The sequence below is a fragment of the Littorina saxatilis genome, linkage group LG5 (genome assembly GCF_037325665.1).
Source record: "Littorina saxatilis isolate snail1 linkage group LG5, US_GU_Lsax_2.0, whole genome shotgun sequence".
Lineage (NCBI taxonomy): Eukaryota > Metazoa > Mollusca > Gastropoda > Littorinimorpha > Littorinidae > Littorina > Littorina saxatilis.
In genome coordinates, this window is record NC_090249.1 from 21,190,697 (window position 1) to 21,208,492 (window position 17,796).

The window sequence follows — 17,796 nt, forward strand, 5'->3', positions numbered from 1 at the left end:
CAGTTTCATTCTGTGAGTTCGACAGCTACTTGACTAAATGTTGTATTTTCGCCTTACGCGACTTGTTTATATAGAGTATCTTCACAACATTATCTGACTTTATACCAAGTTTTAAGTCACAGAAATAAACAAGTCGCGTAAGGCGAAAATACAACATTTAGTCAAGTAGCTGTCGAACTCACAGAATGAAACTGAACGCAATGCAACGCAGCAAGACCGTATACTCGTAGCATCGTCAGTCCACCGCGCACGGCAAAGGCAGTGAAATTGACAAGAAGAGCGGGGTAGTACTTGCGCTGAGAAGGATAGCACGCTTTTCTGTACCTCTCTTCGTTTTAACTTTCTGAGCGTGTTTTTAATCCAAACATATCATATCTATATGTTTTTGGAATCAGGAACCGACAAGGAATAAGATGAAGGTGTTTTTAAATTGATTTGGACAATTTAATTTTGATAATAATTTTTATATTTTTAATTTTCAGAGCTTGTTTTTAATCCAAATATAACATATTTATATATTTTTTGAATCAGAAAATGATAAAGAATAAGATGTACGTAAATTTGGATCGTTTTATAAAAAAATATTTTTTTTACAATTTTCAGATTTTTAATGACCAAACTCACTCATTAGTTTTTAAGCCACCAAGCTGAAATGCAATACCAAACCCCGGCCTTCGTCGAAGATTACTTGACCAAAATTTCAACCAATTTGGTTGAAAAATGAGGGCGTGACAGTGCCGCCTCAACTTTCACGAAAAGCCGGATATGACGTCATCAAAGACATTTATCCAAAAAATGAAAAAAACCTATGGGGATTTCATACCCAGGAACTCTCATGTCAAATTTCATAAAGATCGGTCCAGTAGTTTAGTCTGAATCGCTCTACACACACAGACAGACAGACAGACACACACACACACACACACACACACACACACACACACACACACACACACACACACACACATACACCACGACCCTCGTCTCGATTCCCCCCTCTACGTTAAAATATTTAGTCAAAACTTGACTAAATATAAAAATAAGGGAGTTATGATGTATTTTGCGACGAGCTATCAAGCGAAAGTGAAACGGCATCGTGGTTCAGCGTCCGACCATGTTCGTATTGATCTAAGAACGCAGGCTCAAACTCAAAATAAAGAATGTTCATGTAATATTTTTATATATCTAGAATCTTCACAACATTATCATACTTTGTACCGAGTTTTAAGTCACAGAAAAAAAATAAGGAAGTTATGATGCATTTTCGAAGAGCTAGCGAGCAAAAGTGCAAGCATCGGATATCTGCGTCCGACCATGTTCGCATTGTCCCACGACCATAAATTAAAGTACGGTTGTTTAATAATTATTCTTATATATCTAGTATATTCAGGACATCCTCTGCCTTTACACCGAGTTTTAAGTCACAGAAATAATAAAAATAAGGGAGTTATGATGCATTTTGTAAGATCTAGCGAGGATGATGATAATGATGGTGAAAATTATGATACTGATGATAAGTTATGATAATGAAGATGATGATCGAATGAATGGAGCAAAAGAGAGCGATAACTAGAAAAATGAACATCAGCATGTACAACAACAACAACAACAACAACAACAACAACAACAACAACAACAACAACAACTGACCGTCTGCGTGTGAGTGTGTGGAGTGTTTGTTAGTGTATACGTGAGCCGAGTGTTTGTGTGTGTGGGTGTGTGTGTGTGTGTGTATCAGTGTGTGTCTGTGCCACGGTGTCTGTGTGTGTGCCCGGTGTGTCAGTGGTGTCAACCCCGGTGTCTATGACACCTTATACATGTTAATAAAAAAAAAACTGACATCAAGAGAACTGCCGCTTGTTTTCGTAATGCACTGTACGATTTACTTGCAAGGTTTAAGTCTCTTGGACCACCTACCCTGTTCTTCACACTACCTGATGATGACATGCCCTGAACTGCAAAAGATCGCTAACAATAATTTCTTATTTTAACGCTTCATCACAAAGCTCGTTTTCTACAACAGTAATACAAGATCCGTTTAAGAGTGCAGCCAGGCCGTGTATCATGCAAATCAAATAATATTAATTGTACTTTATTATCTCAAATACAGGTATTGAAGCTTATGTGTAATAACATAAAGACGAATGAAACACTACAACTTAAGCATTACCTTAAAATATACCGTAAACTACCTTGTATACGCCCCCCACCCCCCCCCCCCCCTCAATTTCGTCCGAGAGTTGGGGGTGGGCGATTTATTGGTACTAAACTCTTTGCATGAGCGTTTCCTTTACAATACATAATAAGGATATTATGGTCAGTGTTCTAAGGATGCGTTATTGCACAAAACGTTCATCTCTCTCTCACACACACAAGCACACGCACAAACAGAATTCTGCAAGCAAACCACGAAGGAAATAGTGTTGTTTTATTGTATGTTATTGTAAACAAGTTTATAACTAAAATAGATAGTGATAATTATGTGGAACAGACTTAATCCAGGTCTGCGGTGAACAATCCCATATCAGCATTTTAACTTTAAGCAAATAAACGCATATCACAATCAGTTGTAGAATGATAAGTCACGTTTGTCTCGCCGGGAAACAAAAAATATTTGTTGTCAGTGTGTAACCCAATGAGGGGAAACTGTGTACGAGGGATAACGTCTTGCCTTCAAAGGCCGCGATAGAGGGTAATAACAAACACAAGTCTGTTCATTCGTTATGTTCTAACTCCTCGAAGTCGACCTCTCTATTCACTTCCAAATCTCGTCATGTCAAAACGATTTGCGTGAAGCGATATTACTACATTTAGTCAACCCTTCCAACTCAGTGACAAAATGAAATTGACCACACATATACTCCACAGCTGTGTCACCGGCATTCATGCCTTGCGGACTTGCCGACACGTTCACACAACAGAGATCGTTCAGAAAGTGACAAGCCAGTATAGCGCATTAGCGTACAGCATTTCACAGTTAAACGCGCGTTTTGATATTCTTTCTAATTTTCAGACCTTGCTTTTAATCCAAACATAACATATCTATATATGTTGTTGGAATCACGATACCAAAAAAGAATCAGATGAAATTGTTTTTAAAATACTGAACCGATCTTCATGAAACTTTACATGAAATTTCCTTGGTATGAAGATCGGACCAGTAGTTTACTCACATATCGCTCTACACACACACACACACACACACACACACACACACACACACACACACACACACACACGGCATACACACTCACACACATACACACACACACACACACACACACACACACCACACACAAACATACACACACACACACACACACACGCGCACACACACACTGGCACACACAAACACACACACACACACACACACCAAGACCCTCGTCTCCATTCCCCGTCTATGTTAACACATGTAATCTAAATTGACTAAAAGTAAGCAAAATAAGACAACGCAAACTGACAATAACAAGAACATACAAGCCAGAGCACAGGTGTTTTTCTTGACAGAGCACGACTACAGTTAAAGCTGTGGTCTATTTATGACTTCCCGGGGCTACGAGGTTAAAAAATAGGGATACAATCATGTACAGATTTCTGTACAGCAAACACTACCCGAAAACCCCATCTATACGGCGTGTATTACCTTGAGAGCTTCAGTCAACGCTTGAATGTTGCAGTGGTAACATCCGGTTTGCTCTCGCAGAGCTGAGCATAATTGTCAAGAAGGAACGAGCAGAAAAAATAAACGACTTGGCAGGGATTCGAACCCGAGTCAAGGCCTCGGGGCCTCGAAATGTCGGGGCCGATGTCTTAACCGCTAAGCCACTTCACCAGTGTTGTCAAAGATAAAAAATTAAAAAAAAGATAATTTTATATCATTCTACGCTTGAATTACCCTTCATGCGTTGCAAAAACGTAAAAATTTACATTAAAATGTGCCTTTATTTGCAAACATGTTTTACGGAATCGCAGTACATGTTTACACCGTCATGCTACACGACATTCGCGCCATGCAAATAGCTGCGATATCTCTATTTACAACATGCAAGAAAATGACAAGAACAGTAATTGAATCTCTCCAAAGCTCTGTTCAGTTGAAACCAGACATCTAAGAAATAGTTATACATGTATTCACTTCTGAACAATGGGCGGATAGAGATATAAATCATGCTGCTTCAAGAATAGCATAACATGAATGTCATATATTGTACTACGTTGCAAGCCCCTGGAGCAATTTTTTTATTAGTGCTTTTGTGAACAAGAAACACTTAACAAGTGGCTCTATCCCATCTCCCCCCTTTCCCCTATCCCATCTCCCCCCTTTCCCTCGTCGCGATATAACCTTCGTGGTTGAAAACGACGTTAAACACCAAATAAAGAAAGAAAGATAACATGAATTCATATCAATGTTTTTCCTTCTTTTTCTCAATTGGTGCAGTAGCCTGGTGGTTAGGACATGAGACACGAAGTCTCGAGGTCGAGAGGTCGAGAGTTCGAGAGTTCGAATCTAAACCGGGGCGTTTATTTTTTTCCCTTGATCTTTCTTGAAGATAAAATATGATCAGTCTTGAGAGAGCAAACCGGATGTTATCCCTGCAAAATTCAAGTGTTGACTGAAGCTCTCAAGGTCATACACGCCGTATAGGTGGGGTTTCGGGTAGCGTTTGCTGTACAGAATTCTGTACATGATTGTATCCCTATTTTTCAACCTCGTGGCCCCGGAAAGTCATAAATAGACCACAGCTTTAACAAGTCTCGCTGTCTGGTTTTCGAGGAGCTGATGACCCAGTTTGAACACTGGCTGACATTTAAGAAAAAAAAATCTGTGCACACCACCGGGCTGACACGTGTGGGCGATCGAGGTCACTGGGCATGGACATGATTCACGGACTTTTTTTTTTTTTTTTTTTTTCCCCCACGGACTCCGCTTATTCAGTTAACGCTCGTTTTCATATGCGCAGACTGTTGTTGTTGTTGTTGTTGTTGTTGTTGTTGTTGTTGTTGTTGTTGTACATGCTGATGTTCATTTTTCTAGTTATCGCTCTCTTTTGCTCCATTCATTCGATCATCATCTTCATTATCATAACTTATCATCAGTATCATAATTTTCACCATCATTATCATCATCCTCGCTAGATCTTACAAAATGCATCATAACTCCCTTATTTTTATTATTTCTGTGACTTAAAACTCGGCGTAAAGGCAGAGGATGTCCTGAAGATACTAGATATATAAGAATAATTATTAAACAACCGTACTTTAATTTATGGTCGTGGGATTCTAAAAACAATGCGAACATGGTCGGACGCAGATATCCAATGCTTGCACTTTTGCTCGCTAGCTCTTCGAAAATGCATCATAACTTCCTTATGTTTTATTTCTGTGACTTAAAACTCGGTACAAAGTATGATAATGTTGTGAAGATCCTAGATATATAAAAATATTACATGAACATTCTTTATTTTGAGGTTGAGCCTGCGTTCCTAGATCAATGCGAACATGGTCGGACGCTGAACCACGATGCTTTCACTTTCGCTTGATAGCTCGATCGTCGCAAAATACATCATAACTCCCTTATTTTTTACTTCTGTGACTTAAAACTTGGTATAAAGTCAGATAATGCTGTGAAGATACTATATATATATATATATAAAAAAAATAGTACATGCACATGCTTAAGTTTGGTAGCGCAAGGTAGTGCAAGTCCGCGTGCGGACGCGTGCGGACGCGTAGTATTTAGTCAGACCCCCTGTATGTGACAATTATTGAGAGTTATCTCCCATCGTATAGAAACCTCCCCAGAGTGATCAGCCATTACAAACTGCCGAGATGGCCGTGTCGTCAGCTATCTCGATGTTAATCTTTGCATGTTTTAAGCTTATCGCCTTCACCCCTCAGCCGTGCGACTTAGCTAACATTCAGATTGAAAATGCCGACGGCAGCCGTCATATTTTTGAGATGAAAACAGTGGACAAGAGCGGAGCCTACTTACTTTGTGCCAACTGCAAAGGCTTCTCGTCGGGACCTGTGCCTACACCCTCCGCACTTCGTTTCAACGTCAGGTTCACCCCAACAGGTGAGGTGGTCACAGCGTGTGAAACGCACCGCAAAGAGCTACCACCGGGGCTGTGTTCGCCGCAGGGACAGGGAGTTGACAAGAACGGATCCTGCTCCAGTAACGGGGTGTGCCTTGGAACGGACACTCAAGAAGAACTGGCTGATGAGATCGTCAAGAGAAACCTCGTGCCTTTTCCAAGCGGGGACGAATACATCGACCACCGTGTAGCTCACGCCATCGTTGAGATGAACGGAGGCCAATGGGACAGAGCCATCAGCATGCTCAACAACATTCTGGACAAATACCCAGAAAATGTTGCAGCGCATTACACTCGTGGGGTTGCATATGCCAGAAAAGGTCTTGAAAACCAGCAGCTGGCCCTGCTGGCTATTGCTGACTTCACTGTGAGTGTAGAAAAGGAACCCAAATACCCTGAAGGTTGGGAACGCAGAGCAGAAGTGTACATCGCCAGCAACCAGTTCAAAGAGGCACTAGGAGATCTGAAGGTTGCACTGGATATGCGACCCACAACCCGTCTTCGTTTCAGCAGTGGCATTGTTAATCTCCTTTTGGAAAACTTTGAGGATGCAGAAGCAGAGTTTAGAAAAAATCTTGATGACGGTCAGTCAGAAAAAGGCCCTGTGTATATTATGTCCTACTTCCACCTGGGACTCGCTTTGTACTATCGTGGCCGTCTGCGAAATGCAATTGAAGTCTTCAAAGAGGTGCTTAAGTTTCAACCAAACCACGTTGAGGCATGTGTGAGCTTGGCTCAGGCTTTTATGGAGGTTGGTAACCTTAAAGCAGCTCGCATCCGGTTTGACCAGGCATTGTCTATGAGGCCAAACCACACACTGAGCTTGCAGCTCAAGGGAAGTTTGCTATACCACTCTGGAGATCCAACTTCAGCACGCTCAGTGCTTCGGCAATGCATGAGGGTGGATCCTGAAAATAATAGCTGCCAGTACCTGCTGGCTCTGTCGAATGTTGCCTTGGGTTTGTTCTACCAGGGGGTCAAGTTGTCAACTAAAGTCATGATCAAGTCCTTGCCAGCGCTGAAGATATCTCCAGAGCGAGTGCGCGCTCAGTATGTACGTGAATACGCTAGATTCCTTCATGGATCACTGGATGAGCCTTTACGTCATTTACAACCAGAGGTTTGTAGATAGTTCAGTCAGAGATTAAAAAGAAAGAGCTGTAGTACTATCAACTGTACCACCGCCTGTAGCCTCTCCTAATAGTCTCCTGTCCGCCCAGCCGACCCTGCTTGTGACCTCGATGTTTGATGCCCCCGCAAGGGGCACGGTACTCTCAAAGCACCCAAAACCTCAAAGAGAGATAACTGGCGGAAACCTTCCTATTGTAGTCTCCTGTCCGCCCAGCCGACCTTCCCCTTGACCCTGCTTGTGACCTCGATGTTTGATGCCCCCGCAAGGGGCACGGTACTCTGTAAGCACCCAAAACCTCAAAGAGATAACTGGCGGAAACCTTCCTATTAACTGACAGTGTCTCACTTTTCCACGGTCTCGTATCATCAGTGAAAATAAGGGTACATTATCATTATGCACCCAAGACTTTCTCACCAGCACAGCATCTTTACTTGGCCTTATGAGCTTCCCTCTGTGCCAAGCTCTGATACTGTGCAGTTGCTTCTCCTTTATGCTCTACTCTAATGAATAAACCTATAGATTAGATACTCGTCTGGTGTTGTACTGATGCGGCTGTGAGTGTGAACCTATGCTGTAGCCTGTGAATACTGATATCATCATGAACAAAACTCATCATAATTATTATTACAAGAGATTTACATCACATGCATGTGAAGTGAAATAATTTACAAGCTTACATAAAGCAGCTCATTCTTTAGCAGGTGGGTCTCATACAGGTGCTTGTACACACTCACACACTCAGCCTCATATATATAGAAACGCTGTACAGTGTATGTCAAAGTACGTTGGATTAAGGGTAATAAAATTAAGAATGTCTCCCTGCGTGGTCCAAGTGTCAACGATGCTCATTGTGATTTTTTGTCTGCATTGCAGGTGGACCTTGATGATAAACTTCGAAGCACCTGGGTTCAGGGTTTGCCATTAACATTGAGAGGACAAGGTGTCTACCGTGAACAACCTGGTTTACAGCCTGAAATCAGTGATGTCAAAGCCGGCGATAGCGTAGACTGGTCACAGTCCAGTGCACGCACCTTGCTCTGCCACGCAGAAAAAGTTGGCTTGTCGATGCAGGTGTCAGCCGACGGATTTCTCCCCAACAGACGTTTAAACCTGGCCATGGGTTTAGCGGCATTGCATGTTGCCCAGCATGCAGAGACTAAATGGAAAAACATCAAGGGGCCTGGGAAGTCATCAGAAAGAGCGTTCGTCTGGAGAGAACTTTTTTCCATCGCTGTGCGATACAGGCAGCTGGTTGACCCAGAGCAGCCGGTGTTTTGGGTGAACTCTTTGGCAGACTACAACACAGAAGAGGGCCATCGGGAGGACATCACGTTGATGCGAGGCCCCGTTCAAAGCGTGCGTGTCAGTCAGTATTTTGACCTGTCGTTCAAGCTGGCCAAGACTATGCTAGAGCATTACACTGGAGCTGGGGCAGTGTCTTACGCTGGTCTCTCCACTGACATTCAGAAAGCAAAGACCTGTGAGGACTTGCTGCAGATTGCTCGCAAGCGCCAAATAAATCCTCATGGCTTTCTGGTCTCCACTCAGGTAACTTAGAACATGCATGTATTTTCGATGGAGCAAGCTGCCGATAGGATTTTGATTAAAAGATGCATTTACTTGTTGGTGCAATTATCATTAGATTCATTAGGTCTATTTACTGCTTGTATTTTCAATGAGACAATGACAATGACAATTCTTTATTTAACGGGTTTAATAAATTAAGTAGTGATCTACGTTTTTACATCCATCCCTCGCCCTGAAGAGGGACTAACTAAAGAAATTTTTTTAAATAAAACATACAGTCGAACTCGCTTAAGACGAATCACTGGGGATCGGGAAATAAGTTCGTCTTAACCGAATTTCGTATTAAGAAATTCGTCGACGTCGTGTAAAATTTCTAGCTTTCTCTCAAGAGAGATCGCTCGTTTCTTCTTGTTCTCTGCCAAGATGCGGCTAAAACGTTACCTAAACTTGAATAGCATTCACCTAATGGAAGTCGCCGCGGATTTTCATTTCGCTCGATTAGCGATTACCTGTACTTTATTAGCTCTCTACTCAAGACTCGGCGCTTTTCTCTTTCTTTCGCGAATCTTCGTTTGTCAACAAGTCGTTGTGACAAGATAGCGTACAGAGAAACACCGGATGTATCAGGATCTCGCACGCGCAAGATTTCGTTTTTTTGTGTCTTGTGATAGTTGGAGGAGCGAGAGCCGCCATGTTGTGTTTTCGTCTGCTCGAAATGTGCGCAAAAATCGTAAATCATCCCAAAAAAGCTTATTCCGGGACTACATGTGTGTGTTGGTTACAAATTGTGTGTGTGTGTGTGTGATATTTTTCTTCAAACTTTTTCACTTTTCTTCTTTGTTTCACTTGTTTATTCTCGGTGACCTCCCTTGGACACCAAATAAACATGGCGGAATACTTGCATTCCGGCGACTTTGACACATTCAAACTTCTCAAATTCCCATGATATGTCGATCTCGGGACGAGTTTTAAAGATTTCATCATATGCGTGAGTAAATTACAGACATTATGCATGCTTGGGAATCCAAAAAGTGCTCGTTATAAGCATAAATTCGTTACAAAGAATTCGTTTCAAGCATTTTTTTTAAGCATGAAGTTGGGAACTTAAAACTAATACGTTATAAGTCAAAATTCGTAACTAGCGTGTTCGTTTTAGGTGGGTTCGACTGTACTTCTACATTTTAACAGATAACTGAAGTAAAAACACATTTTACATATATATATATGTACACAAAATGTATTTCATAGAGGGAAATTGTTAATTGATGTGAATGTAGTAGTATAGAGCAGAGTACACTGACGCAACAATGTTTAAAACACTATGCTCTTAGCCATACATTGCATTTAAAACAAAATCAATCAAACAAGCAATACATTGCATAAATCACCACAAATCTAAATGGTTGTTTGTTTTTAAGTCCCTTCTAGTTCTACCGAAAAGGTGTACATTATACCAAAAAAGAGGGAGGGGTATGTTAAAACAGACATGCAACAGCTGGGGCCGTGCTTCAGTGATGTCTTTTTCTGTTAGGCCTAAAAAAAAAATAGGTGTGGTTACGGTAACCCGACCTACCCTATATTTAGGGGCCGACCCTATAACTTTTTATTACATTTGTCAAAAAAACCCACACAAAAACAAGAAAACGAGTGCAGAAAACGCAATTAAAGCGAAAGCGCTCGAGTCGCACACTTATTTCCCTGTCAAGCAGGTTTAATTTGTACACATTAGAAAAAAAAGTGATTGCCTACCTTCCTACCCTATTTTTTGGGGCTATGTTACCTTAACCACACCTATTTTTTTTTGTTGGCCTTAGCACCACATTGAAATTGTGCTCTTACAATGTTATGCAGGTGCCAACCACAGTAGCACTGCCAGGAAACACCCCTGGAACAATTGGTGAAAATCGCTTGGACGGGACAGTGCTGGTGTTGACCGAGGACCCCAACGGTCGCATTGTTTTTGCGCTCAGCATGGCCAGCACCCCAGCTCGGACTGCAGCCTATGCAGCTCAGATGGACCACTTTCTGCTACAACTTCATCAGGAGGTGCAGCGCACAGGATCTGGAAAGCTCTCGGACATGGATCCTGTTCTCAGCGCCATCCTGTCGCTGGTGTATTACTTCTACAACCTGACGCCGCTGACCAGAGGTTCAAGTGTCGTGGCGTACGCTGTGGCAATCGGCCTGATCATGTCCTTAGGGCGACAGGTAGATTGGGATTTTTCTTTTTTTTTCCCCTGTTTGGATGAGGTTAACATCAGAAATTGTGAAAAAACAATTGAAAGTCAGCAGAGACTTTCTTCCGAGATTTGTTAAAATCTCTTAGCAGAGATAGAGAGAGAAATAAGTATCCCTTCACAGACAGCCTATTAGGAGCATCAGACCCTCCTCAAGGGGGACCGAGATTTACAGAGCAAAGTCCCTTTGTGGGGGACGTATCGCAAGGTAATCTAGTCCTGAGGAGGACCATTGTATTTGTACCTAGACCAGACACGTGTTTCGACACTATTGTGTCTCATCAGTGGTCAGGTAGTACTGATGGCGAGAGTTGTCAACCCATGGTATCCAACTAAGAAGCAAACCATTTTCTGAATGGTAGCTTCTGTTGGCATGGGAGACTACCCTCATCTGACAACCCCAAGAGGATATATATGTCGTGCCGAATTCACGTAATTGCCGACTTCGCGGAATCAGCAACATTTTTGCCCATTTCGTGTAATCGGCAAAACGCTGCCCATTACGCAAAATCGGCAGCATTTTGCCGAAAACGCGGAAAGGCTTTTAAAATTTGCCCATTTTGCTAAATCGGCAACCACTTTATGGTTTTAAAGTTCTCAAATGCCTGGGATATCATCACACTTAGACGACGGGCGCAGTGGCGTGGTGGTAAGACGTTGGCCTCCTAATCGGGAGGTCGTGAGTTCGAATCCCGGTCACTGCCGCCTGGTGGGTTAAGAGTGGAGATTTTTCCGATCTCCCAGGTCAACTTATGTGCAGACCTGCTAGTGACTTAACCCCCTTCGTGTGTACACGCAAGCACAAGACCAAGTGCGCACGGAAAAGATCCTGTAATCCATGTCAGAGTTCGGTGGGTTATAGAAACACAAAAATACCCAGCATGCCTCCCCCGAAATCGGCGTATGCTGCCTGAATGGCGGGGTAAAAACGGCCATACACGTAAAAATCCACTCGTGCTAAAAAACATGAGTGAACGTGGGAGTCTAAGCCCATGAACGAAGAAGAAGAAGAAGAAGATCACACTTAGACAACTAGATACTCGAATGGATAGATATTGCAATAATTGATAAGTTATTGCAGAAAGTGTAGTTTTCGTGCATTTCCGGAGTTATGCTCGACACAGACCAACATAGACCATAAAAAACATAGTAGGGAGGTAAAGCAATGTTAATGCAATATTCTGGTGACACAAAATGTAACAGACTGGCTGTCGCTTTTGCAAAATGGGCAAATTTTAGAAGCCTTTCCGCATTTTCGGCAAAATGCTGCCGATTTCACGTAATGGGCAGCGTTTTGCCGATTACCCGAAATGGGCAAAAATGTTGTTGATTCCGCGAATTCGGCAATTCCGTGAATTCGGCACGACATATATAGAATCTTAACTTGGTGTTTCAAGGACCCAACTGCTTATGCGATATTATAAGATTTTTAGTGGCTTGTTGAAAGACCACCTTTTTTGTTGGTCCAAGGGGGGCATATCGTCTTCGGTTTCATCTTTATCGACCAAGTATTATTTATTGAAAAGTACGCTTTTACTTTGACGATCCACGTTTCGCCTGAAAGCTCAAACCCATTCACCACCTCGATTTGTTACGTATGTTATTTGTTGGTTATGAATGAAAACTCGTGAAAATGATGACAATCTGTGTTACACCCAATGTCAATAAGAAGCGACCAGTAGATTTTGGAAAGTTCCTAAAAAATAATGTGTGGCCTTTTTTGTTCAATATTAGTTTATTACTATCCCCGAGTACGCTAGTACTAGGGTCAAGCAGACTTTCTTCTTCTTCTTCTTCGTTCATGGGCTTAGACTCCCACGTTCACTCATGTTTTTAGCACGAGTGGATTTTTACGTGTATGACCGTTTTTTTACCCCGCCATTCAGGCAGCCATACGCCGATTTCGGGGGAGGCATGCTGGGTATTTTTGTGTTTCTATAACCCACCGAACTCTGACATGGATTACAGGATTTTTTCCGTGCGCACTTGGTCTCGTGCTTGCGTGTACACACGAAGGGGGTTAAGTCACAAGCAGGTCTGCACATAAGTTGACCTGGGAGATCGGAAAAATCTCCACTCTTAACCCACCAGGCGGCAGCGACCGGGATTCGAACTCACGACCTCCCGATTAGGAGGCCGACGTCTTACCACCACGCCACTGCGACCGTCAAGCAGACTTTAATTGTCTGTGTGTGTGTGTGTGTGTGTGTGTGTCTCGACTTAACAGCTTATTGCTTGGAAACTACTGGGCGCAGTTCGTTCAAAAGTTGACACACTAACTTGATAATAGGTCCGATTGATCGTATTAAAACTTCATAATGTTACCTGGGACCTAAATGCGAAATAAACCACAAAAAAACGACTTGGCGGTGGGAGGAATTTGCGGAGCCACATCCAGCCAGGCAGTCTGATAGAACAGCCGAACGCGTCACACAGTGACAAGAAATATAGCGTCATAAAAAGATTACGTCACGGTCGAAAGTCTTTGACGTCAATTAATGCATCATCCCTGTAGTCTTTTTTTCTCGCGCGGTGTGTGTGTGTGTTCATTTTGTGCACATGTGTTAGTGTTACTGTTTGTGTGTGTGTGTGTGTGTGTGTGTTTGTGTGTGTGTGTGCGTGCGCGTGCATGAGTCTGTGTGTGTGTGTGTGTGTGTGTGTGTGTGTGTGTGTGTGTGTGTGTGTAAGAGAGAGAGAGAGAGAGAGAGAGAGAGAGGGGGGGAGAGAGAGAGGGAGTGAGGGAGAGAGAGTGTGTGTGTGTGCATTTTCACTGTGATCAAATAAAAGAGAAAGGCCAGTCACCACGCACATCCTCGCATGCAATGTATTTATATAGCAAAGGGAATGCCTGTAATTCACACAGAGCAATCACTTGGTCTTAAACGTGCAGAAGACAAAAACTTTCATACTGGGGGAGCGAGCCAGTCTGAAGAGTACTCGGGTCCAGCGCGAGCGTTTTTTATTACTATTAATGTTTTTGTAAATATATAGCTTTATCGTTAAAGGCACAGTACGCCTCCCGTAAACCATCACAGATACGCTCACCAAACGGGAACATCCTAGGTGCCCTACGTAAAGAGCGAGCAATTTTCAAAGAATTAATTTTGCGGATTGTCTGATAACGAAATCGGACCTTGGTGCGTTTTGGCGCTAGACCTAACTTTTATAATCTAAATAATAAATTGACAGCTTCTTACACAAACATTCTTAAATCATAAAAGAATTATTTTTCATCAAGACGAGATCAGTACAATTCGAAGTTTTGACAGTTTGAAAAAAGAAAAGCCCGGAAGCAGGGTCATGCAAGGTCGTGGTTCTCGTAGCAGTTTATGCCTATCGCCCGTTCCTCTGAACAGTCAAAATTCATCGCTAAAGTTCTTGTGAACCACAGCCGTTTGTTTCGTTCAGATTCAGAGGTACATCATAACGTGCTATTGCAGATATGCTTACAGCGAGTCGCATTCAAATTACAAACTGACGACTACATTGTGAAAAAAGGAAACTGGATTACACGGGTTCACGATGGCTCAGGGGCAAGATAAACCACGCAAAAATAAATTCTTTGAAAATTGCTCGCTCTTTACGGAGGGCACCTATGATGTTCTCAAGCAGTGAGTGTTTAAATGAAAGGGTGTTTGTACTGTGTGTAAAAGCCTGACAGTATCTGTGATGGTTTACGGGAGGTTTACTTTGCCTTTAACCAACACAGAATAATGGGTGCCTGTCGTGATTTAGGAAAAGCCGTATAGTTGTACTGTACTTAATGTGTGTATTCAAGCTACATTACGGTAACGTGGAAGACAGTAGCATATATATGACGGGCGCTTGCATTTCACCTTACGATCGAGCGAAGAGTCATCTGACAGCCATACCAATATTTTTCTCGTAGTTTGCTTCTGCGTGCGAAAACCATATCACAAGTTGGAACGTTAATTGTTTCCCTTTTGCTAGAAAATTATGGAAACATAGATGATGGTTATGGAACCCCCAAGTCTATTTTGTTTACCTCCAAATCCAAAATGGGATTAAAATTGTTTACTGATAGAAGTTACTTTTGCACCTATTTCCCCGGACATTTACTTTTAGCCATGGTGTCTGTGTACAGGGACTTTCTCCTGCACTAAAATGACTGCAGCAACAGCACTGATGGTGGTGTCATTTAAAATTATAGTGCATATGTGATCAGAAAGAGCTTGTCTATATATTTTTTTAAATAAACGTGACAGTAAAATATATAACATATTTGGTAGTATATATGTATTTATTGCTCTCAAGACTAGGTGATACAAGTAATTGCCGTGTATTGATGTGTCGTAGTTAGCTCACGGCCAACCATAACAGAGATAAGAAAAGTTTAACTTTTAAATCTTTTAGATTAGCTGCAGGACCCTCGGTAAACAAAAAACTGAAATGGTCGCTTCTTATTGACTCTGAGCGTGTATTATTTGTGGGCATGTATGTGTGCACAGGCATTTCAATATGTTTATGTGCAAGTCGACATGCATTATATATACATGCACACGGGTATGTCTTATTGTATCCTTTTTCACTAACACTAACAGTTACACCGATCAGCAGAGTCAGTTCTAAGCTGTCTATTTTTGACATACCCCAGTAATCCAGAGAGTCTGAGTAATGAGGAGTGTTTAGGCCGTCCGGACAGCAAGTTGTCTTTCTGGCTGCAATTTGAAATGGATGTTAACTGTAAAAAAACGCCAACATTTCTCTGAATATCACTAACTTACCTTTTTATAGTCAACATTTTTTAAAGCATATACGTCTTGCATCCTCAAAACACACAGCACATGTTCAAAATAACAAAGTGAACATTTTCCATGGTCTTGTGAGCATCTTTTAACCTTCACCGGATCACGCTTTGGACTACACAGTCCAGATGATGTGGGTCTTGTACGACCCATACTCTTCAAAAAAGGATTCAACGTAAAAAGTATGGGTCGTACTTGACCCACGCCATCTGAATAGGGATACACATCGTAAAATGCCTTCTTTAACTCCATATGGGTTGTCCACGACCAACAACATCTGGACTGTGCAGTTCAAATGACGTCATTGTTTATTTGTTTGTTTACAAAGATAATCCTTTAAAAATTGGTCGATAGGAAGGTTCTATGGTGTTTGAGGATTACATGAAGTCGTAATCAAAAATTTCAAATAGTGTTAGACTTAGAGATACAGACACGTACTTTTGTGAGTGTGTCTGGGTCGTCCGCGACCCACGAAGCCCGGTGAAGGTTATTAATATCTAATTCACCCTATGCTGAAATGTTACAGGTGAGCGGTAAAATACCCACGGGAAAACTTCTGGACATGGAGGCTATGCTGTCTGGCGCGCCTGAAGCCTTCATTACCATAATGCGGCAGTGGATGAATGTGAAAAAGACGGCTACACCCGTGTCTGGCTTGCCCAAGGTTTGGGAGACTTTGCCAACTGTACGTAGCGTTCTGGAGGTCTTGACACTGAATATGACCTCCGTTTGTGGATGAGATTTTGTTCTACACTACTATGCATTAAATTACATATTCTTACTCCGAATCACATAAAGCATTGACGTAGTCTGAGATGCTAAGGTCTGAAAAGGCTACCCGTCTTAAACAATTTGAAGGGAAGCAACCCCACCACAAAAAAGGTATAGGTAGCCATGGTAATGAGCACAACCCAGGGGAGTTACCTCCCATTGGTGTGTACTACGTCACTACTGCTCCTCAACACGTGGTAAATATCATACGACTTTTTCAGCTCTGAGGAGGAGGTCGTGGATTTTTTGGCTCTCGCGTGACTGTTCTGTTTGGTGTTTGCTTGACACCCACCGGCCACCTACCCGTCTTTCTTGCGTGCTGCATTGTAGTGGGTGAGCTCGTTCCTTTTGTGACATTATTTTTGACAGGAATTTTGATTGTTGTTGCTGAATTTTTGTCCTCTTTTGGACTTGTAATTTTCTCAGTAACGTTGTTGTTTGGCCGCCATTTTTAATTCTTTAGTTCCAGAAATTCGCAGCATGGTGTGGGAAGAATTGAAGCGTTTCACGCCGTCTACCAGTGTTGTTCTTCTGCCGGCAGTGGGTGACGCTCGCTCTTTGGCGTCCTTGACGTTTCCGGTGGCGACGGTTTCCCGGGATGTGGGTCCTTCCGCTTCGTCTTCTGCCTCTTTTAGGGGCATGGACGGTAAGTTGAACTGGTCCACCGGCCCTCGTGTGGCTACCGGACGCTCCCTTTTGGGACACAGTTCTTTGGTGCAGGATCACAACCGGCAAACTTCTGTTCTGACTCCCCCAATTCACATTGCGTGCACGGGTCTTTCAGAGCAAGGGCGGCTTCCGTTTTCGGTAGTCGCGCTTCCGGGTTTTCCCGGAAGCGAAGGTCCTCCTTCTCATGTACACGCAGAGGTCATGACTGGAGTTGACCGTGGACTGGCCTTCAGGCATTCGGGCTTCTGGCCCTAGTCAACGCAACCTTCGCTTCCGCATTGTGCGGCTTCGTCTGTTGCTTTTCCGGCTCCGTCCGGATACGCTGTTTCTCTTCCTGCCGCTCCTACTCGGATGTCAGTGAGTGAGGAACAGCGTCTGCCCTACGAGCATTCAGGCTTTCAGCCCCGGCCGGGGCAGTCTTCACTTCACCCTCCCGGTGTTGTGTCGACAGCCTATTCAGTTCCGGTGGCTCCGGATGTTCCCTCCTCTTACTCTTTCCTTCCTGCCAGTCAGGGGATGACGAGTCAGGATGGTTTCCGGTCGAATGGGTTTCCGGTTTCCGGCTATCCCGTTCAACAGCCTGCCACCAGTATCGGTGA

General features: G+C 42.9%; 1 protein-coding gene across 1 annotated transcript; it reads left to right on the top strand.

Moving 5' to 3' along the window:
- The first annotated feature begins 5,812 nt into the window (after positions 1-5,812).
- LOC138966538 (tetratricopeptide repeat protein 13-like) lies at positions 5,813-16,581 on the top strand. The gene is made up of 4 exons (XM_070338807.1): positions 5,813-7,215; positions 8,101-8,775; positions 10,606-10,962; positions 16,284-16,581. Exons 1-4 carry the CDS (start codon positions 5,830-5,832, stop codon positions 16,494-16,496), a joined length of 2,631 nt encoding a protein of 876 aa, XP_070194908.1. The 5' UTR covers positions 5,813-5,829; the 3' UTR covers positions 16,497-16,581.
- The last annotated feature ends 1,215 nt before the right edge of the window (positions 16,582-17,796 follow it).

Excerpts from the sequence above, each read along its gene's own strand:
- LOC138966538 (XM_070338807.1), top strand. The coding sequence starts at position 5,830 with ATGGCCGTGTCGTCAGCTATCTCGATGTTAATCTTTGCATGTTTTAAG. Across the intron at positions 7,216-8,100 it reads TACGTCATTTACAACCAGAG|GTGGACCTTGATGATAAACT; the intron begins GTTTGTAGATAG and ends TCTGCATTGCAG. Across the intron at positions 10,963-16,283 it reads TCATGTCCTTAGGGCGACAG|GTGAGCGGTAAAATACCCAC; the intron begins GTAGATTGGGAT and ends GAAATGTTACAG.